Below are 23,215 nucleotides of genomic sequence, written 5' to 3' on the forward strand. Positions count from 1 at the left end.
CAGAATGCAATGTAAAGTGTGTGTGTGAATGTGTCTGTGTGTATGTGTGTGTGTGAGAGAGAGTGACTGTGTGTGTATCTGTGTCTGTGTGTGTGTGAGAGAGAGTGCATGTGTGTCTTTGTGCGTGTGTGTAGGTGTTTCTATGTGTGTGTGTGTGTGTGTGTGTGTGTGAGCATGTAGGAGTAAGCAAGTGTGCGTGCACAGTGACTGAGCGTGCTTCCTACAGTCCGCAATGAAACCACCGTAAAGCAATTATTAACTTTTATTGACTTCCCCACAGGATAGGGAAATGGCAGCAAATCTATGGACACTCATATTTCACCTCAAATGGCTTGGGATATCCACTGCTTTGGGCTCGCTCTCAAACTTCTGCAGCTTTTCTTCACTTTCGTTGGTCGGCGAGAGCAATGAGCCTTCTGAGTTCATGCCTCCGGGAAGGGGGGGAAGGAGGCAACAGAGGCACACAAGACACAGTGCTCCTAATGGGGCCTGACAATGCGTCCTTTCAGACCGCGGTCTATCTGTGCGCCTGTCTGTGTCATGGGACCCCGGAGAGAGTTACTGCCTCAGCGCCGGCCCCCTGCCCTGACCTCACGTTCTTCTGCGAAAGAGGGGGAGAAAAGAGGAGTGCGTGTGCAAAAGTGCACCTGCGGTTCCCTCCGTCGCTCCTCTGGTTCTGCTGCCTGTGGGGTCCTGTGCCGTCTCTTGTGAAACGTCCTCGCTGCCCCCTGTGGCTGGAGGCTGCAGGTGCGCCTTAAACAAGGGGGACTTCGCCGTCGTCCCCTGGACAGGATGCCGTGTGCGCCTATCATGCACACCTGCGCCTATCATGTCCCTAGGTGCACTGCTATCATTGCCCTTGACCAAGGCACTGGCCTCAGAACTGGAGTTGGTCCCTGGGCGCTGCACTGTGGCTGCCCACTGCTCCTAAGTAATTAGGATGGGTTAAATGCAGTAAATGACAATAAATCTGAATCTAATCAGATCTAATATGGTAAAATTGTAATGTGCACAACAGACCCAGTGTCTATGTCGCCTCTAGCCACCACAGACAGCACTGTCAGTGGGGCAGTAGTAATGTCCTCCTTATCCAGACAACAACCCCAACATCTCTAAATAACAAGATGGGGGAGGATTTTGATCTACAGCATCGACACAGGCACACATATTTTAAAATGTATTATCTAAGTGAAGTCATTATATCCAAAAATGGCAAGGAATCTTCTTACTAGGATCACAGAAGCCTTAATGTAAAAGTTATTATAATGTAAAAGTTACTATAACACTGAAGTTCCCCAATTATTATTGTAGATGTTTTAACTATGAACAGGAGGATAGAATCAAGTTTCTCAGAACCCCACAAAGCTTGGCTGTTCTTTTTAAGGAGCTTTAACAGAAACTCAGTCACACAGCACAGTGTTGTTTGGCTCCCATGGTGGTATGTTCGCGCTTTTGTTGTTTTGAAACAGTTGGTTTCAGAGAATCTCCTCATGCTGAACATTTTAGCAATTTGCGTATTGAGTTTTCTTCCTTGTTGGAATATTTTGTAAAATTTTTGAATGAATTTTTTTTGATGAAAACTCCTCCAAGGTTATTGACTTGCCACATTCCCTGCAGTATTCTTCAGACGCTTGTCTGTAAAAGTCATTAAAGTATTGAGCTTTTTGGACAAGACTGAGGCGCTGTCCCTAGGATAGTCCGCTCTTAGACACTTACACCCCGCTCTCACGCTCCTTCCCACAGTGTCACGGCGCATGACAGCGCAGAGACGTGTTACGGAAGTGACACCCTAGCCTGTCCGAATAAAGTGAATACAAATAAGGACTGCCCACTCTGATTTAAGTGTGTACATTCAAATGGTCCTTTGGTTGATGTTATTGTATTTTTCACTCCCTAGTCTCACTGTTGAAGGGGCCTAAAGGGGTCTGGAGGCAGCAGTAGGAATGCCGCCCTGTCAGTATACCTTACGAAATGAAATCGCTAAGTGCAGATTTGTGGCGGATATTTCAGCGGGCGATTGATTGGGCCTGGGGTGGCTGTCTGTTAATGGAATTAAGCAGTCTCCTGTGCGCACATTTGTCATAGGCTGGTTCGGGCTTCAGTGTGTTAAGAGTTGTGTGTGGACATGGAAAGCCATCGCCGAGGTCAGACAGAAGCCATGGCTCCATTTATAAAGTGCCAGCCGTGATGAATGCCCTGCAATTCTCTCTACGGGGTTTTAGGGCAGTGGTGTGTTTGGTTCATTTTGCCTGTGACCTGGTTTCATTGTTACGGTCAGTGATCTTTGACCCACAGATTGTATCTTCTTTTTTTTTCTTTCTTTTTTACATATCATTGATGGCTGTCCTGGGTTGCGTCTCGCGAAGGCAGCTGTCATTACTGTCATTGTTATGCATGCTTGTGTTTGTGTTTTTGCAGAGGAGTATGTGTAGCATAGTATATCTGTGCGAAGCGCCCATAACTGTTCAATCCCTTCATAATCATGAGCTAAGAAGGCGGTATAAAATAAACACAGACACTGAGCTATATTGTATGCTCAAAAAATGGGTAAAGTATATTATTTCATACAGCATTTATTGAACCCTCCCCTCACAGGAGTAGTACTGCTGAACTGTCTCTCGTAGTTTATGAGATTGATGAACATATTTCTCCATACAGTATCTTTCAGCATTCTTCTGATCCTTCGATCTGTGGTTTTGGACTGCCCTCTTGATTTATAGCCGCAGGATTTGGATCAGGTTCAAGCCTAAAAGTGCAATATTGCTAGCATATCACAAAGCTAGCAATATTGCTCACTGCCTTCCAGGCTGCTTCGTCTTACCCTGGCATGCCTTGGCTGTCAGTGCTGCCTGAAGGAGCGTAGAGCTAATGGGCTTGACAGTGCTGTCCAGTTTGTGTAAACAGGTGATGGCACCTAGAATCCATTTTCCTTGGTGTAGATCATTCATATCCCTTTGGCAGAGAGAAATACAGACAAAGAGGGAACTAGAGAAGGTGAAAGAGAACCTTTTTTTAAAACATTGCCTGTTATTTTAGCTGATGCCATTATCCAAAGGGACTTACAGTTGATTAGACTAAGCTTGTGTGAATCTTATCATGGCTACACCAGGGATTGAACCACCAACCTTGTGGGTCCCAGTCATGCACCCTAACCACTACACTGGTATCTTACGTTTGGTCTCCCTCAACATGCAGTTACATCTCAGTGCGACTTCCTTGTGAAACAAAGGTTGATGATGACACACGTGGCGTGTGACACCCACGTAGACTGCGCCACTTCCTGGAACCGGCGCATTCCGTCTGTCTGGGAACCCGGGGGCGTGTCTCCGGCTTTCCAATTTGGGACATTCCTGCCCAGTGACCCCTGCTCCCATGTGCCGTCTCTGCCTTGTAGCAGGGACCTCATTAACTCCCATGATCCTCAGACACATCCCCGGAATGTTTTCTTCTGGAATAGCAGAGGAGCCGAGGGTCAGGCCACCCCCCGATTCCGGTCCCCAGGGAGCTCAGACTCTCAGGAATTTCTCATCCTAACCCCCCAATGCCCGCGTGGTACGGCCCGTCCAAGTCCTTCTCTTAACACCGTCCCACTAAACATGATTCAAGGGATTTGAATTTTAAATATTCTCTGGCTTCCAAAGCTGGATATTCTAAAACTGGACCCCCTCCCTCCTTGTTACCTCCAGCACTGACTGCAGCTCCAGCTCTCTCTCTTTCACTCTCTCTCTCTTTCTCTCTCTTTCACTCGCTCTCTTTCCCTCTCCCTCTCTTTCTCTCTCACTCTCTCTTTCTCTCTCTCTGTCTCCCTCTCTCTTTCCCTCTCCCTCTCTCTCACACACACTTTCTTTCACTCTCTCTCTTTCTCTCTCACTCACACACTCTCTTTCACTTTCTCTCTCACACACTCTCTTTCTATCTCTCTCTCTCTCTGTTAATGATGACTCATAGCAAAGGGACCTGCACACTCCAAAACTTGCTGCGGGCAGGAGAATTAATAATGTCAACACATTATCTGTTATTTTTCAGCAAGGTTTTTTTGGGGCCCTACTTCATTAATATTGATGAAGATGAAGGCACTGAATTTCTCCATAATTCCTGTGTTAGCCAGCACATTTATTACTCATCTAGTTCATCCGGTTTGTCAATTCTCACTTATTTCATGGTCAGCCGTCCAAATAACTCCCTCTAAGATTTCATCCTGAGAATGTCTCTTCTTACCGTCTTCAACCATACAACTTCAGACAATACTGTGTACCCTGCTGAAATCATCAGCTCAAGCTAGGTTTTAAAACAGCTGGTAGGTAGCTGGTTTACCAGTTCAGACCACCTCCATACTCAACATAGTTTGACCAAGCTATATTTTGAAACAGCTGGTAGCTGGTCATTTAAAGCTGGTCATAGCTGGATTTAACTGCAGGGGACTGTTCTAAGGCTCTACTGAGAATATCCTGATACTAGGTACCTGAATCAGCAAAGAGAGGCAGGAGCACCATGCTGGTCCAGCAGAACACAGGTATGTGAAACAGCAGCCTCGTGTTGCTCCTCCAGTCTGTGTATGGGACTGTGGTTCAGGTGCAGCGAGCTCTGCCCAGTGCTTTGGTGCATTGCAGATACCTGTAGTATACCTGGAGAGAGAGGGAGGTGAGAAGGAACGAGACTGTATGGTTATGCAAATGCGTGGGTGTCTTTTTGTTTGTGCTACATGTGTGTGTGTGTGTGTGTGTGTGTCAGATTTTGAGGGTAAGTGTATCTGTATATGTGTGTGTGTCTGTGTGTGTCCATGTACGTGTATATATTTGGGTGTTTATCGGTGAGTGTTCTCCCAATGTACTCCCTCGTGTCTCAGAAGGCAGATTTAAGAGATTTAAGAGTGTGCTGTGGGATTTCGAATGTAACCACTTCTCCATTTGGGCCTGCGGAGGCAGGACACTGTGGTCACTTCCTGTGATGTAAAGGTCAGAGGTCAGTGTCTGTCACATCACCAGGGCTTTTAGTGATGAATCATATCATTAGCCAATGGCTTCCAAGTAAATGTGGGCTATTTCCTGTCCCGCATTCTATAGTGTCTTTGTCATCAGTCTGAGGTCACTTCCTGTACTCTGCAGGTCAGGAATGTGAGGTCACTTCCCGTGGTGAACAGGTCAGTGCGATGAGTCGCGGTCTCCTCTGGAAGGATCTGGAGGGTTTGTAAAGTGAAACCATGTGTGCTCTGACAGACTCCCATAGGAATTACCTTCCTGGGAAAATCTGCCCAGAGCAGCACTAGACTGTGCTGAAATCTGATTGGCTGATGGGTTGGGGCGGGGGGGTGGACGGGGGGGGGGGTGGACATGAGCTGTTTTATTGGCCATACTGCCTCCTGTTGAACTACCTGCTGAAATACACTTATACAACAATGGAAACATAGACACATATAACCTTTTTTAATTGCTGCTTTCATTTCTTCTCTGTCTTTTTGTCTCTCACGGACACACACATGCACACTTGCACACACACACTCGCACACACGTGCACGCACACACTCTTGCACACACTTGCCCACTCATAAACTTACACCACACGCATATTCTCGTCAATAGTACACACATACACTGCTTGTATTGGCATGGTACATATGGGTTATGTGAACTATGTGAACACATTGTTCACATAGTTCCCACTTTAAGAGTATGTATATTATAGCTGCCCACACATTCTCCTTCACATCGACAGTACAATTTTACACATGCAGACAGCAGTTACACAAATGCAAACTGTGAAATTATGCACAGCTCCCTCAGCACGTGTTAACCACACTGCCCCCTGGTGGAATACTGGGAAGAATACACCTGCTTTTGTCTTTGTCATGTACAGTAGACTTTAGAAGAGAACTGTTTTATACACAAAGAGAGGCTGACAACAGCTTTTTAAATATATTAGTAAAGTAACATGCTTTTTTCCATTTTGTATTTGGCATAATGTGTTTGGACTGCATGCAGTATGCTATACTCATTATTATTTAGCCTGTATTTACAGGATTGTGCATTTTAGGCAGTTTTGTAATTGTGTCAATGTGATAGAAAGCAATGGTGTTTTGCTGTTTGCTGTTCGATAGTGTCAATGTTATATACCTTTTTGTTTACTACCTTACTCATGCAAATAATATGCATATGTATGGCATAATTATTCCTCTGTAGCCACAGAGTGTATACACAGGATATTTTGTTTATGTGAACCTTTATTAGTAATCTGTGCTTGTAGGGATGTTATTAAAAAATAATCTTGATCAGAAATCTTTACACCAAGTTGGAGCTGGGGACACAGAGAGATAACGGTAATAGAAATGGGAATGTAAGTTCCTTCACAGGTGAAATGAAGCCAGTGTTCTCTGTTCACACACCACCTTCACACACGCCTCGCCACGCCACGTCCGAATCACGCACTCTCACGCGCACAGCGTGTACAGGTGTATTCGTCTATTTATACCTTCATTTCTGGGGGATGTTGCGAGTTTTGACGCCTGAAAATTATTCATCATTTGGCAAAGAGCATTACTTAAACCAGTAAGAGACAAAACTATAAATGTAAACAAAAACTGAAGACTTAACTGAAGGAACAAAAAAAAAGCTGTTTTACAGAAATAATTTGCACAACATGAAGTTCAGCTTCTGTTTCTATGTCTGGTGAATCCAAGCATATTTTTATCAGTCTCACATAATGTATTCTATATCACCCATCTGCAACTCTATTCGTTGTATTTATAAAAAATAATCCCTGTTGTACAACCCAACAAAACCACCACTGTGGTTCTCAATATAACACCCCTCCTCAAGAAAGAGCATGTATTTTGGGGTTCTGAGTACATTTGCTCCAGATTTGTGGTCTGACACTGACAGGGAGAGAGTTTTCAGACCAATTAGGTGGATAGAGGGGTCTCTATCTTTGCTCAGCTGCGTGTGTTGGTAAATGTGTCCACCGTGTGGCGCTGTGGGTCTCCCCTTCATCGTCACTGTGTCCCTGTTCTCACTGCTGTGGAACACTGTGTCCTGTGGGGCTCTGCATCAACATGGAGGAGGAGCTTCTGGTCTTTAGAGGAGAACAACAAGGCTTGGAGTGGAAGGGGGGGGGCAGGGGGGTGCTGAGTTTGGCTGAGAGGCTTGTTTTATTTATTTATTTATTTACTTGGGAAGGGGTGGTATTATGGTGAATGCACTGTCAGTTTTCAGGCAGTTCTGTTGACACGGTGGACCAGATCCTATGGGCGTATGGACTTACTTCTCAAGGTCAGCTGGGTGTTTGACTGCACACCTTCCCCTTCCCCTCACACCTCCATCTCCCTGTGTGGGGTTGTTCCTCTGTTGGGCTGTCTGCCTTTTGAAATGCACTTTGATGTCTGGAGACGTTTCTACAGGCAGACTGAGGGCGAGGAAGAGGAAGTGTTTGACCGCAAAGCATGAACCTCCACAACAGAGAACTGAACTTCTGTCTCAGTGTAGACCGTAGTCTGGGACACAATGGGGGCTACTTTTCTCTACCGATGCGACACTTGGAGGAAACTGGGCTTGGTTTGTGTGGAGACCAGGGGGGGGGACTGCTGGGGGCTGAGATGACAAAAGCTGTTTGTAGGAAGGCGCATTTACTGTGACATAAAATGAGGAAGCGACTGAAATTGTGTCTGCAGTGCACTGCTAGTCTGAGGTTAATGTCATTGTCTCGGAGTGGCCAGCTTTGTGCCTAAGCCCTTACAGGTGCATTCCGCAGACGGGAGAGTGTGAACACGGCGCGCGTGTTCCCTGTAAGTATAAATTTAGCTGGCCTGCGGGCGGAGAGGGACTCGCGGACAGATGGGTCCTGTTGGAATCCCTCCAGCTGACCGTTCTCTGAGAGACGCCCCGCTTCCGACAGGCACAACAACGGCTCAGCTGGCACCGCGCTGGTGCACGCTGGGAAGGGAGAGGCTCACTCAGCGGGCCGTGTGTTGAACCCACAGGAAGTGCGGGGGATTGTGGGGGAAGCCGTGCTACACTGACAAGTGTGTTGTGCTCATATTTCACTCATGCAGCCACCTGGATGTTAAAATCTGTCCTTTGAGCCCACAGCTGAGAGACCATATTCTTATGAATGGGAAAGGATCAGAGCAAATATAGACATGGCACACTAATATCAGCATTGTTCTATAAAATTATCTTTCAAAATATGTTCATACATTTTTCTAAGATCGGGAAAATTAATCAACTTGGCATCGGTGCAACAGAAATGCCTTTTGTAGCCGTGTGTAAGTGTGTTTATTTATCGGCATTTTTTATTTTTAGTAGTATTAACTAGTTGGAGAGGCTTGTTCATATTTCTTTCTTTCAGTGTCACTTTCAGAATGTACACCTCATGAAAATGCCTTTGAGTGTTCTTGACTTTTCTTGAGTATGCTGCTAGATGACACATTTAAATGGCCCCTAAATTAGCAGGTTACCTTCCGGCATACCATCTATTACCACCACTTAGCATGTTGACATGTTTGATCGTAAAACCAGTCAAGAGTTATAATGAATAGTTACTATTTTTGAATGCCTTTGAACATGATCCCTAGGATGTAAAAAGCTGACATCAAACCCAAGGCCCATGAGGTGGTTTGTGTGGCCAATAAGGTCATTTTGGAGTCCCCGAACGCATCTCGTCAAGTTCAATTATTCATGCTCCTTTTAACCGCCTGCCATTATTACTGATGACCACACGGTTAGGCCAGCATATGAATATAATGTCACTTATTATATAATCATACTGTGACCCTGTTTACCTGTCTCCATTCATTTAAAATCAATGCTAATGCAGTGCTGCATCGTAATTGGCAGCACACACTGTCTTAACCGGCCCGGCTGAATTTATATGTATTTTGCGCTGCTTATCTCCGACCCATATGTCAACTGAACACTGCATTTAAAATGTCACCACCTACTGAAAATGAAAGTACATCGAGTGATTACCTTTTTTAAACTGCCATCAGAGCTGGTGGTAGCTTCCCCAGTAGCTGTCTTATGTTACCTGAATTATTCTTGCGATGTACTGATCATTTTGTCATCACACCTCTGAATAATGTATTATGTTACCACATTCCCTTCTTTATAGAGATGCTGTGCAACTCCTAAGTCATTCTCTCACTTGCATATACAGTACATATATCAAACAGTGAAATGTCTTTTACGTTTAAAAATGCCATAACCTGCTACAAATCAGAATTTCTCCTTTTCCCTTAAATATGATGAATGGGTGCACTTTTCTTCCCCAGTGACACGTAATGTTATAAAAGATATTAATTTATGTAGTGGCATAATCATCTGACTTTGAAAGATGTGCTCTAATTCACAATGTGGGACTACAATAGAAACCAGGCCTCAGGAGTTACTGTGTTATCTTCACTGAGCTCTTCAGAATGAGGTGGTGTGTGCTTTCTCCGTACATTCTTTAAATGTCTTTGTCAAGTAAGATCAATAAATCAATCAATCAATCAATCAATCAGTCAACTCCCTTTCCCTCTCCTTCAATGGAAATCAGACTGCAGGCATTTCAGAGAGATGGGCAGCACTGTGTGTTTTGTCTGTATATTTTTGAATGTCTTTGTCAAATAAGTTTGATCAATAAATCAACTCTTTCCGCCCCCCCCCCCAACCCTCCCCCGCCCAAATATAAATCACCCTCAGAACTTCCTGTGTTTATCCTAACTGAGCATTTCAAAGTGATGGGCAGCACTCTCTGTACATTTTTTATGTCTTTGTCCAATAAGTTTGATCAATAAATCAATAAATCAACTATTTCCGCCCCCCCCCCCCCCGCCCCAAATATAAATCACCCTCAGAATTTCCTGTATTTATCCTGACTGAGCATTTCAAAGTGATGGGCAGCACTCTCTGTACATTTTTTATGTCTTTGTCCAATAAGTTTGATGAACAGATCAATGAAGGCACCGCTCTGCCCCCTCAGAACCACGAGAAGGAGACGGCGCTGCACTGCGCGGCCCAGTACGGCCACTCGGAGGTGGTGTCGGTGCTCCTGCAGGAGCTGACGGACCCCAGCATGCGGAACAGCCGCAGCGAGACGCCCCTGGACCTGGCCGCTCTGTACGGCCGGCTGCAGGTGGTGCGCATGCTGGTCAACGCCCACCCCAACCTGATGATCTGCAGCGCCCGCAAGCACACGCCCCTGCACCTGGCAGCCCGCAACGGGCACAGGACCGCCGTGCAGGTGCTGCTGGAGGCCGGCATGGAGGTTAACTGCCAGGTGAGAGAGAGAGAGGGGTATGGAGGTCAACTGCCAGGTGAGAGAGAGAGAGGGGAGAGAGGGGGCAAGGAGGTCAACTGCCAGGTGAGAGAGGAGGGGTATGGAGGTCAACTGCCAGGTGAGAGAGAGAGAGGGGAGAGAGGGGGCATGAAGGTCAACTGTCAGGTGAGATAGAGAGAGGGGAGAGAGGGGTATGGAGGTCAACTGCCAGGTGAGAGAGAGAGAGGGGTATGGAGGTCAACTGCCAGGTGAGAGAGAGAGAGGGGTATGGAGGTCAACTGCCAGGTGAGAGAGAGAGAGGGGTATGGAGGTCAACTGCCAGGTGAGAGAGAGGAGGAGACAAAATGTCCACACATCTTTTTCCAGTGCACACGCACTTGTGTACGACATGTCAACCCCTGCCCTGGACATTAATGTAACACTTACAGTAGAGGAACAGGAGGAATATTATGTTAGTACCAGGCTCAGTCTTTCTTAGAATCATTCATAGAGGGGGATAGTGTAAGGTATATATAGTCACAGATGTGCACAGAATAAGATATAGTGAAGCATAAGTAGATGGGTAATGTTGCAGAAGGGAGGGATGAATAATTTATCTGTTTTGGGAAGTGAGAAAAGGACATGTGGTAGAGGTCGATTTGATTCTTCAGTTAACAGTCTGCAGCTGTTAATACCTGCAGTCTTTTTTGTTCAGTCCAGCTCGGTGGTGTTTCTGTTCAGCTGTGTTGCATTACTGTACTTGCTGGTGTGTGCTCACCATGGTTTGGCCTGGAGAAACAGCTTCCACCAGTGCTGTTTGTCAGAGAAATACCAGGGGGGACGTGAACTGTAGAGAATGTTTTGATTCCTGAGTGTTGTTGAGTTTTTCTGTGCTTGTGTTATATGTGTGTGCTTCTAGGCTGGTGATGGTGCTGCTGGTATGTCAGATGTGTTAGCTGTGTTATTTCAGTGTCTTCCTGCAGAAGAGACTGTCAGGCAGACTCTTGAGAGCAGGGCTGACAGAGATGTGCATGCTGGGAGTTGTACTGAGGGGATAGTATCGGGGCGAGTGGGGCTGGTGTCAGACTGGATTGTGTGTGTGCATGTGTGTGTGAGTGAGTGCGCACGTGTGCGTGTGTGTGTGTGTGTGTGTGTGTGTGTAGTTCAGAGACCTCTGCAGTGATTACAGTACAGTCCGCTCAGCTGAGCCTCCTCTGTGGGGAACTGTGTGTGTGTGTGTGTGTGTGTGTGGTCACGCATGGGAGATGTGAGAGGAGTCTGAAATGTAGATGCATTATTTATTATCTGTTGCACAGGGAGGAAAATTGAGAGGGTGGACTGTAATTATCAGCACATTCATCTACTCACACATATACACGCACACACACACACACACACACACACTCACACATGCGCACTCTCACACATGTGCACACTCACTCACACACACACACACACACACACACACACACATGCACTCACTCATCTGCATGCACACTCATGCACACACATTCACGCACACATATACACACATGCTGCTTAACACGCGCCACTCGTCACTCACACGTCACCCCCGTGCTTACTTCCCTCCACTGGCTGCCTGTCATGGCTCGCATCAAATTCAAAACATTGGTGCTAGCCTTCCAAGCAGTTAAAGGGTCTTCCCCAGCTTATCTACAAAAAATCATCAGACCCTACACCCCTGCCAGACCTCTTCGTTCAGCCTCCACAGGCCGCTTGGCACCTCCCCCTCTCCGAACCTCCACCTCACGCTCACGATTACTGTCTGTTCTGGCTCCACGGTGGTGGAACGAACTCCCCGTTGAGGTCAGAACTGTAGAATCTCTCCCCACCTTCAAGCGCAAGCTGAAGACACACCTCTTCAAGCAGCACCTCTCCCCATCCCTCCCTACCTCCCTGTGAACCTTAATTGTTGTCTCTGTGACTTGCTTTGTGTATCGGTATTTTTAGTTGGCTAGGTAAGCAGTGTTTGGATAGTTAACTTTGGTCACTTTTGCTCTGTTTCTTTGTTTCTTTGTTCTCAAAAAAAAAAAAAAAAAAAAAAAAAATCTTTGTTGTACAGGTAGCAGTTGAAATTGTACTTCCCTCTAGGGTCTTTCAGCGAACTTATCCCTGGTTATGGGTATGCACTTTGTTGTATGTCGCTCTGGATAAGAGCGTCTGCCAAATGCCAATAATGTAATGTAATGTAATGTAACATCATCGACGTACAGAGATTGCCTATGTGAGTCTTCTTTAACCAGTTGTGAAATCAGAAGTCATAATCAAACTGAAGCACCACATCTCTTATAAGTCAAATAGATCAATTATGCTGTGTGTTTCGCAGTAAAATTGAATGGTGCAGATGAAAGAAATACAGTATTACATACAGGTGGGTCATTTATCACCCTATGAACATGGGGTGAATGCATATGAAGACAACAGGAGGGATGACTTTCAAATGCACCTTTCACAGCCTCAAAGCCCTTTACAGTGAAGAGAGGAGGCTTGTGTAGGACCCACCTGGGCTCGACTGAGCTGTCATCGAGAATGTTCCGGAACAGGAAACAATGGCCTAGACAACCTCCTGTTTTCAAGGTGCTAATATCTGATTTGAAAACAAGATTGTTGGTGTAAATGAGTTTATTACTAAGATGAAAAGGCGTAAAAAAAGCATCGACAGCAGGTGCGAACAACAGACTGCGATAAAAGCATATCATTAAAACGACTTAATAAAACTGGCATGATGCTAGCATACGCATCCATCTGCCTGCAGTCGAGTTGAGTAACACATACGCAGCGCAGTATAACGCAGCCGTTCTCCGGGAGCACACGCTCCTTGATCTGCGGCAGGTCTTTCAATTGGCTGGCTCATCCGCCGTTTGTCTTCCTGTGTGACTCCACCTTCACAACAACAATGCTGATCCCTGCTGGATGGGGTCCCCACAACAACAGTGCCCTCTCACACACACCACAGCATTGTGGTACGAACTCTTTCTGGTCCCCACAAAGCTGCAAGAGGCAGCCGCAGCACCTGACCCAGATTCACAGAGAGGAAGACCACCTCTAGCTGGCTTCAATTCCTGGAAGTGTAGCGAGAGTGAATCGATTTCCGCTGCGTGACATCACCACCCAATCGCGATGGGAAATGGGACAGGAAGGGGTTCTTGGCTGGCTTCCTCCCCCCCCTCTCCCCCTGTCCACGCAAACAGGTCCATCCTGAGAGGGGAGGTGTGCTTCTGCACTGCTTCTCTGTGCCTTGGAGCTGTCGCCTGCTTTTGTTTACATCAGTTTGGACCGCTGATGCAGAGGTTGTGGAGCGCTTTTCTCGATCCTGTTTTGTCCAGCAACCCAGCCTGGTTCTGTGGGCCCAGTCCCTGCTTGGTTCCCTGACCTGGTTCACTATCCTGGTTTCCTGGCCAGGTTTTGTCAGCCGGCTCCCTGGTCTGGATTTTTAGAGTCGAGTTCATGACCTTGTTCGTCGTGGCTTATTCTTTCTCCTGGTTCTGTGGCCCGGTCCTCCGGCCTGCTCCTCCAAGCTGCCTGAGCCCAGCTCGGTCTGTTAGCTCAGGCTCTGTGGAAACTCACGGAAATCCCCGGAAGAGTGCTGGATCACTGAGACTCGGAGGAGGGGGAATATCGGGCAGCTGGTGACTGGTACAGTGATCGCTGGGCTTTACTCTGCTGCTCTGAGTGTGAGCCATAGGGGAGGAGGTACGGTCCGGTACAGTACAGTACACACGTTTACTGAGTACCTGCGCAGTTGCAGACGGCCATCTGTTAGACATTCTGTGCTGAGTCATGGGGTGGCTTATTTTGTGGATTATGTTACTCAGTGGGAAATTGCTTCTGCCTACGGCTCATACCATTTCTACAGGGATCTGGGGGCTTTTGTGCACAGTAAAAATAAATATTATTTGATATTTTATTTGCTTTTGATCTGCAGTACAACAGTAATACCACACTGCTTATGTAATTCCTGCTTTAGTTATGTAATTCCAGTGTCCAGTACAGCAGTAACATAGTGTCAGTGTACAGTGGTGTGATGCTCACTGATGTTGGTGGTGTGTGTGGTTAGATTTATAGGCAGAACATATAGGCTTTGTTTCATCTGTGAGGGCTGACCAGTTTATCACTGTTGTTGCCTAGAGTGAGTTACTGTAGCTACAGCAGACTGTTGATCGCACTTTGTCATACACACACAGAAATATGCGCACACACGTATGCAAAATGGGCAAATTCCTCCCTATGTTGCAAGTTAGAAATGCTATGAGCTAAATGTCCTTATACCATATGAAAAGGTTCATTATTTGACCTTTAATCAATTAAGTTATTTTTACCTTTAAAGCTGCTGGTTGTAGTACCTTATTTCTCTCTCTCTCTCCTCTCTTTCTCTCCCCTTCTCTCTCCCCCTCTCTTAATTTCAGTTAAGTTTCAATGTGCTTTATTGGTATGCCGTGCACTGTGTCGGCAAAGCAAATGTTACAAAATAAAAAAACAACAACTCTACAGCCTAACTAATGTACACATATTGCCTGTCTGCCCCCTCTCTCCCTCCCTCTCTCTCTCTCTCAGACGGAGAAGGGGAGCGCCCTCCATGAGGCAGCTCTCTTTGGGAAGATGGACGTGGTGAGGCTCCTGTTAGACTCAGGTACGTTTCCGCTCTTCTTCCTGATCTCTCACGCAGGAGGGGAGGGTAGAGAAAGCAGCTCACCCCCTCCCCTTCAGTGACCCGGTGTAGACCAGGCTTTAGACTCTGCTAATACTATTTAGCTTTTTGGCAAACTAAGCAGTATGTTCACTTCAGTGGTAGGAAAATGTGAGCATTGCTGGGCTGAATGGCCTTTGTTATGTTAATTAATAATGATACAATTACTACCATTGACATGTTGGAGATGCTTTTATTAGCACAAGGGCTGTTATTATGAGCAAGGTTTTTGTGCATTGAAGGTATATAAAAGGGCAAGGAAAGACATGAGCAAGATCACTTGAATTTGAATCTGGCAGCGACTCGAGTCTTTTAAGCTGTTTGTTTTCAGCTGTCAAAAGTATAAATAATTCAGGCCGTGCAAACTAGAATACCAGCAAGAACACAAGGCTGGGTAAAGAAAAATGAGTCATGCCTTTAACAAAACAAGCAGAAATCTACAGAGCAGGAACAATAAAATTCACATATTCCTGCTCCGGCAATTCTGCAAACAGACGGTAAGTAAATAAAAGTTCAATTCTGCAGAGATTTGTGGTGGGCGATGTTCACTCTTTACCGTGAGCTTAAGGTTAAGGTCAGTGATGAATGAGTTACACCCTGGTGACTCTCATGGTTACAGAGAATGGGGGGTGAGGTCCCCCCCTTTGGCTTCTTGAAATCCTTTCCTCAAGCACTTCCTGTTTCCTCCAACAACAGCTCCAACAATAGCTACAAACGGCTATGCCACATTTTTGCACTCCACACACGATGTACTTATTCAATGCGGGTGGGGGGGGAGTTACAGCACCCCTGACCCCTCACCGCTGGACTTGTGCCACAGGAATTGCTGTGAACTTTGTGCTCGGACCACAGTGTATCTGCCCGAATTGAAAGAGATGCTCGGAAGGAAGTGTTACTGTTTGAGTTATTCAGAGTGGGCTCAGCTTGTAAATAGGGCTCTTTCCAACCTGACCTCAAACTGCAATTTGCAACACACATACTTCTAAAATACTTTGACCTTCAGTTAAAGGAAATATCCATGCTTTTCAGCTGCAGTGAAGACACTTTTTTGAAAGTTACATTTTCACCTTGCACTGAATGATACATTTAATTGAGTGCGTGTCATTTCAGGTTGGTCTTGCACCTATGAGTCATGCTTTAGAGTTTAAAGTAATGAAAGAACTCCAGGTGCTAAAGAGGTCTGACAACCTGAAGAAACAGTCTTTTGTTGAGTGTACTTCTCCTGCCTATTCATCTGCGCAACCACATTTCAGCATGTGAAGTTTTTCTGCTTGGTTGCTGTGTATGTGTGTGTGTGTGTGAGAGAGAGAGTGCTGCCGTGTTCTGTACAGTATGTGTACAGGAATGCATGTGTGGGTATGTGAATAAGTGCATGTGTGCATACTGCCATGTTTGTATGCATGAGTGTACTGTATGTGTGGGTGGGTGTATGCACCTACGCATACACATATGTTCTGGCCTCTTACTTCAGTGTCTGGGACTAGACAGCGATTACACAGGAATACGCTAGTGAGCCTTTGTCACGTATTGGCGTGTTTGGCTTTCCCTCCTGGTTACCTGCTGAAGAGATGACACGCTTTGCCACGCCCCACCTAATATAGAATCAGGGACATCCTTCTGGAACTTTCTTTACCTTGACTTGCGCTTGGACTCTCAGACGGAACAGGAGTGCCGACGGATGAGAGAGGGTGGGACAGGAGGGAGTCTGGGTTTAGGAAGCGACTGTGGCTCACTGAGAGGCCACAATAACACTTTCATTCAACAAGAAGGAGACGTGTGGAGATTTTAACTCCGCAGGAGAGCGGCCATTTTCTCCAATAAGCCTGCTGGAGGAGCTGAATGAACAGCTCGTGGTGCTGATGATTCTTATATTGAAGATGAAACGTTGTTTCTGACCCTGGGTGAGATGTGCTTAGTCTCTCCCTCTGACCCAGGGTGAGAGCTCTGGCTCCGGTATCAGCTTCAATGACTTGGCTGCTCTGGTTTGAGTGGGAGTGGGAGTGGGAAGGGTGGCGGTTGTATTGACATTCAGACAGACTTGATATGTTTCACAGAGACATTGGCAAATGTTTCTGTAACTCTGAACTTTTTCAGGAATCGATGCCAATATCCGAGACTGCCAAGGAAGAACCGCTCTGGAGATCCTGAGAGAGCACCCAGCACAGAAGTCCCAGCAAATCACAGCACTTATACAAGGTGGGCCAGCCAACTTCTGCACTGAATCAGGAAGCATCAGCATGGAATATGCAATTTAAAGTAGCCAATTACTTGCCTACTTCTGGATAGAATCATGAATAAATAATGCAGATACATAAACACATTGAGAAATATTGACACAAATGCAAAAGTAAGCATAGAAACGTCCACAATAAACAGACTTAAAATGTGCATATATACTGTACACGCACACTCAGCAGATTTATTACTGACTGGCCTAAATGTGTCCACTCAGTTTGTGTCAGATGAGGAAAGTGCACTGGTCTGATTTCCACAGGGTGTTTGTGTCAACTCAGCCACTGTGTCTCCTCTCCTCTTGTCTCTGCCCGTATGGTACACGTGTAACAGTATGAAACTGTGTGGAAAAGTGTGAAAATGGGACAGATTTTCTCAGACAGCAGTGGCGATACCTCAGGAGTGTGTGTGTGTGTGCTGTCCTCAGGGCTGTTTTGGTGTCCTGGTCTTCCCTGTGAAGATGCTGAGCAGTATGAGGGAAGATCTGTGTGTACTGTGTCATGTACAACCCTGTGCTGTCCCACAAGCAACCTATCCAAGAACAACAAGCATTATCATGGGCCTGTCACCACACACAGATTCAGGCTGTGTGCATAGGCTCAAACTGAGGGAAGGAAAACAGATTTCAGCATTGCCTGGAAGTGCTTGAGGTATATTGTCACAACTGGGCTCTGGCAGTACTGTACAGCAAATATGACCGAGCGTATTGCCATTTTTACGATGTCAGGGGAACAAACTCTTAACTTTTGTTTAGAGTGTTAAAAAGAAGGCGAACAGGGAGCTTCAGCCTGGCCGTATACTGATAGAAATCAAAAGAACCTGGGGAAATGTGTTCTTGTTATCTGATATGCGAGACATTGCTTTGGCAGCAGACATACCAGCCATGCCAGAGAAGCCAAGTGGGAGGGGCTGGGGGGAGAGATGGAGAGAGAGATGGAGGAGAGAGAGATAGAGAGAGAGGAAAGAGATGGAGAGAGAGAGGGAGAAAAAGAGATAGAGATTTCCATGGTTGATCGTTGTTGCAGCACTGCCACAGTGAAGCTTCAGCAGACCCCAGACCCGAGCAGAGGTAATTATCTCGTGAATGATTGAACCCATCGATCCTTCTGCCTCTGTAAACCTCAACAATTGTGTGCTGTCACAATGAGCAATGTAAGACAGAGGTCAGGGAGAGAGCCTACCGAAGCTATCCCAAAATATCTCAGATCAATCCGCAATTTCCCATCGCAAAGGGCACACAGTGGGAGAATTGCCCATCATCTTTGGAGAGGGCCTGAGCTGCAGATTGAGGTCTACATTTTTCATGATGGTGATTATTTATTTATTTTTCACACGGAAAATTTCAGGTGTAGTTTCATTGTTAGTGGGAACATGTTACAGAAGCACACTTCACAAACAGAAAGCAATATGCCGTCTCCACCTTCAAGAGATAATATCCTGCCTGCATTCTTTTTCCGGTTTTCGATGGAACTCAGATCACGAGTTCATTCTTGGATGCCAGGTATTTTTCTGTGTGTCCTATTCACTTCAGCATTGAATGTAGTCCTTTAAATTTCAACAGCAGTGGCCTTGTCTCCTTGAACCGAGTACATTTTGCATGATGGCTAATATTTGTGTTTATGTATTATTATTTTTTTGTACTGAGTCCTGTGTGAAAGAGATAATAAATCTGACAGGCAACACAAGTATGGACATTTTCCATATGGCAGGACATCTCAGACAAATGACACTGAAGCAGGATATGTCCAGATTTCTCAAATAATTAGGGCATGATGGATGTCTTGCATACTCCAATTTGTGAAATGTTTAAGCGATTAATAGTTATTATAGCATTCAATATTACATTGAAAATGATCATTTGTTATAATCTACATATGACTGAAATATTCAAAATTGAATTTTGCGTAATATAAGTGTGACAGGTTGAGTGTGTCACATAATTTGGATTCAACTAGGACTGTCAAAATGCTCAATTTTGGTGACAGGTAATCTTGAGCCAAATCATACCGAGTGGTATTACTTTGGGGGGTGGGAGTTGGGGGTCTTCCTGGCGCAATTTTTAGCTATGTAGCCTACTGACTGCAAGACGTGTAAAATCGTCATTGACCTGCGGTATTATTCGTTTGACTACTGCTTCAGCATTCTGTAAGCATACTGTACACATGTGTTTCCTAAAGAGCCTTTCACTGAATTTTACAATAAGAAATAGTGCTAGAGATTTTAATTCTCAATTAGGATGCACACAATTTCTGCCTACAACCTTTGTCAAATAAATAAATAAAGACAAATTAGCATAAAACAAATAAATACAAATGATTAAGCCTATGGGCCCAAGTGAATAGAAAGACATGCTTTTTTGTTGTAGGCTGTTGCTCATTAGTTTACTGTTTTAGGCATCTTTCTTGAAATTCAGTGCAAGGACGACAAGCATGCTCACTGTTGGGTGTCAAGGCATACCAAACAGGGTGACAACGTTTCCTGCAGAACTAAATACCCACTCTGACACGCTTGCTGTGTGAATGTATTTGTAAACTTGTGTTTCCTGTGAGGGTGGCTATCCTGCCACCGCAAATCCGTAAAACAACTATGATTTGACTTTTGAACTGTAGGACCAAAAAGAACAGGCTCTCCCTCAATATTTTTTAAATCTGCGTTAGCTCGACAGACTGCTTTCTCAATAACTTTGACCCCACTCTCACCGCATCCCTGACTAACGTTGACCTGTCGACCCAGTCAAATGTACTGCACTCAAGAAGAGGCGGAGGTGTGCATGAACGAGCGTATTTTTGGATAATTGATAATACACACACAGTTACTTCTTAACAGGCAACATTAATGTAAAACCCAAAAATGTCATAAATGTTTTTTAAAAAGGCAATGACGATGGATTGTGCAGATTTTTGTAATCGTATGGTGGATAAAAGGCGAAACAATGAATGCCTGGGATATGTTTGTCCTGGTCCAGTGTTTCGGTTCGTGTTTCAGTGTTTAGACAGTTGTGCTGAAGAAAGTGGTCAGTGAGAGTCTCTGGAGTTCCTCTGCAGTGCTCGCCTAAATGTGCCTCTTTGTTTCCTGCCTCTGAAGGGGCCCATTTACTCCTCCTCAGAATGGTCTCTTTTTACCTCTGTAGTTCTCAGTCTCTGTGCTCTTCCTCTCTGCTTTTTTCAGCCTCTCTGTATCCCAGACCCCCCCCCTTTCTGACCGCTGACTCCAGCTGCCTCTCGTTTTATTTCAGTGGGGGTTGAGATGCTGTGAAATCGCAGACCTTTTGCCTCCTTCATAGGCAAATCTCATGTTTATATTGTATGTGTATATAAATCGAGGTGTTCATTTTGCTGTAACCTGGCATTTATATCGGTCTCTCCCCCTCTCTCACCCTCTGCCTCTCCCTCCCTGCACAGAGTACATGATGGAGGAGTTGGACAGTAAGAGTATAGCGGAGGAGCCAGTTCGCCAGTGTCCTGTCCCCACCCCCCGCACCTCCGTGTCAACACCAGCTGCCTCGCCCTCCCTCAAGATCAAAAGTAAGTGCTCAAAGTCCCGCCCCCTCCATGTTCTCTTTTACACTCCTTCACCCTCCCCAGTGACTGTCAGCAGTGTCACCATGGTCACAAGCACAGCCTAAGAGCAGTTGAGACCCCAGCTCAGGCTCAGTAAGCTACTTCCTGTTTCTACCCCTGCAGCTATTACCCAGCCGCAAGTCTTAACCTGTGCCATTCAAACAGAAAGACTGAGACTTATCCAGGATTAGGACTTGGGTGCAGAATACGCTCGCAGCCCATAGCTGCCTCCTACAGACAAGCTATGGCCACGAGTGTTAACAGAAAGCCAGATTTGCAGTGTCTTACAGAGGTGGTGTGTAGATGGGAGTGTGTTATAGAGTGGGTGTGTAGATGAGAGTGTGTTATGGTGTGGAGGTAAAGACAGTAGTGTGTCATACAGTGCGTGTGCAGATTGGAGTGTGTTATATGGTGGGTGTGTAGATGAGAGTGTGTTATTGAGAGAACATGTAGATGAGAGTGTGTTATAGAGTGGGTGTGTAGATGAAAGTGTGTTATAGAGTGGGTGTGTAGATAGTAGTGTGTTATAGAGTGGGTGTGTAGACAGGAGCGTGTTATTGACTGAGCTTGTATATGAGAGCGTGTTATAGAGTGGGTGTGTATATGAGAGTGTGTTATAGAGTGGTGTGTAGACAGTAGTGTGTTATAGAGTGGGTGTGTAGACAGGAGCGTGTTATTGACTGAGCGTGTATATGAGAGTGTGTTATAGAGTGGGTGTGTAGATAGTAGTGTGTTATAGAGAGCACATGTAGACAGGAGCGTGTTATTGACTGAGCGTGCTGATTGAAACGGGGAATGAAGCTGTCAGGGTCTTATTCGCGCCCAGCAGTCAGCGCTCCAGGTTGAAATGCCGCGCTTGATTGGATGTGACTTACAGTAATGAGATGTTCCAGTCCCGGCAGATGCTGCCACTCAGAACTCCTGGTTGTCTGTGACGATTCCTCTTCATTTCCACAGCATTCCAAATATATCAGCCACTTTATTTCCATAAAGCTACAATCCCGTTGGTGTGATCTGCATTCCAAGTGAAAATAATTCTTGTAAACAGCCACCGTCTGTCTGCAACTGATTTGGGAGTTTGGGTTTGCTTTTCTCCATTACCACGTTCAGTGTGTACTGAAAATAGAATGAGTACAAGTTAATTACCTGTGTGTTAGAGGGGTACCTGTTACCACCTTTAGTTTGTTTATTTTTGGGCAGGAATGAGGGATAAAAAAGACTTGCACATTAGTTTTTGAAACAGATTCTTCTGAATCTTTCATAAAGATTTCCTGAGCATCTTAATTTGAAATATAATAAAGAGCCACTTGTGCAGCATAATTGGCATCACCAGCTCATAAAACTCTTTATGCCATTTGATTTTATAAAGGTGTATAAAATATGTGCTTTGTTGTTTTGTGTTTTTTTTTATAGTGAACCCTAAAGTCTTTCACATGCAGGACTTATTTTAATCAAGTATCTGAACATAAATGAGTATCTTATCCATTATCATGAATTTGATATTACCCATGTGAATAGTAATGAACATACTGCTGCACATTAGATAGGATGTATCTCAAAGCAAAGCAGATTTGTAATAGAACAAATTAAACCATGAATTATTAGTTTATGGCAGCTAACCAGATACATAATTTAAAACTGCAGCCATTGTAAGCCATTGATTCTTATGAGCTGTTTGTTTGAGTATTGGAAAACTGAAAGTTAAATCTGGTTTTAATGATAATGATAGTTAAGGTTCAGCAGTATGCATTTATATGGTATGCGATGATACATTCAGAATATTGAACATGTTGAATATACTGTGCATGCCATACTTCTTATGTTTGTACTTATTGTTTTCTTATGCTTTATTCATTATTATTACGGTATTTTAATGGCTAAAAGCTGGGAACTCACACTGATTTAAGTCACTGACTGTTCCTAGTGGTGAGAGTCATGTAGTGCAGCAGGTTCATGGTTTCTGCTCCAGTCTGGGGGGGGGGGGGATTTGTGTTTCAGAACTGAAAAGAGAGGCAAAGTTAAAGAGCCTAAACCTGTAGATAGACAGTACAGCCCTGCTTGTCGGCCCTGTAGACACTGTTTCTCCCCAGCTTGAGAGCTGAGCAGCCCTGTAACCACTGAGGCCCGCCTGCTAAATGGATGAGTTGCCCATTTCTAGCCATTCCTGGTTGTACTGCCTGCCAGACACCAAAGGCCTACATGTCTATGGTTTAGTGGCATTGAGGCATTGAGGTTCACTGTATAGCTCTTGCGGCACTTTGCCCTTCCATGTTCACTGTTTTATAGCTCTATGAGCAATATAACCACAGAGGTTAATTGTTGGATAGCTCTGGGGTCACTATGACCATAGACATTTGTTGTTGTCCAGATATTCAGGCACTATTATCATAGACGTTCATTGTGGTATAGCTCTGCAGGCACTATGACCATAGAGGTTCATTCTTGGATGGCTCTGCTATCACTGTGATCTTCCAGCTCCAGGTTTGAA

The 23,215-nt window shown here is 45.2% G+C and overlaps 1 protein-coding gene across 5 annotated transcripts in view; it reads left to right on the forward strand.

The window, feature by feature from the left end:
- The window catches only part of LOC133134706 (ankyrin repeat and sterile alpha motif domain-containing protein 1B-like), a 183,405-nt gene that overhangs the window by 56,349 nt on the left and 103,841 nt on the right, over positions 1 to 23,215 (forward strand). For 4 of the 5 annotated variants that reach the window (XM_061251012.1, XM_061251013.1, XM_061251015.1 and 1 more), the window contains exons 4-7: positions 9,952 to 10,248; positions 14,803 to 14,878; positions 17,030 to 17,131; positions 20,569 to 20,691. In XM_061251012.1, the coding sequence (XP_061106996.1) occupies positions 9,952 to 10,248; positions 14,803 to 14,878; positions 17,030 to 17,131; positions 20,569 to 20,691 (598 nt within the window). Of the gene's footprint in view, positions 1 to 9,951; positions 10,249 to 14,802; positions 14,879 to 17,029; positions 17,132 to 20,568; positions 20,692 to 23,215 lie in introns of those variants that run through there. The other variant, XM_061251017.1, reaches the window with a different exon arrangement.

Source organism: Conger conger, chromosome 8, assembly GCF_963514075.1.
Source record: "Conger conger chromosome 8, fConCon1.1, whole genome shotgun sequence".
In the NCBI taxonomy this organism is placed as follows: Eukaryota; Metazoa; Chordata; class Actinopteri; order Anguilliformes; family Congridae; genus Conger; species Conger conger.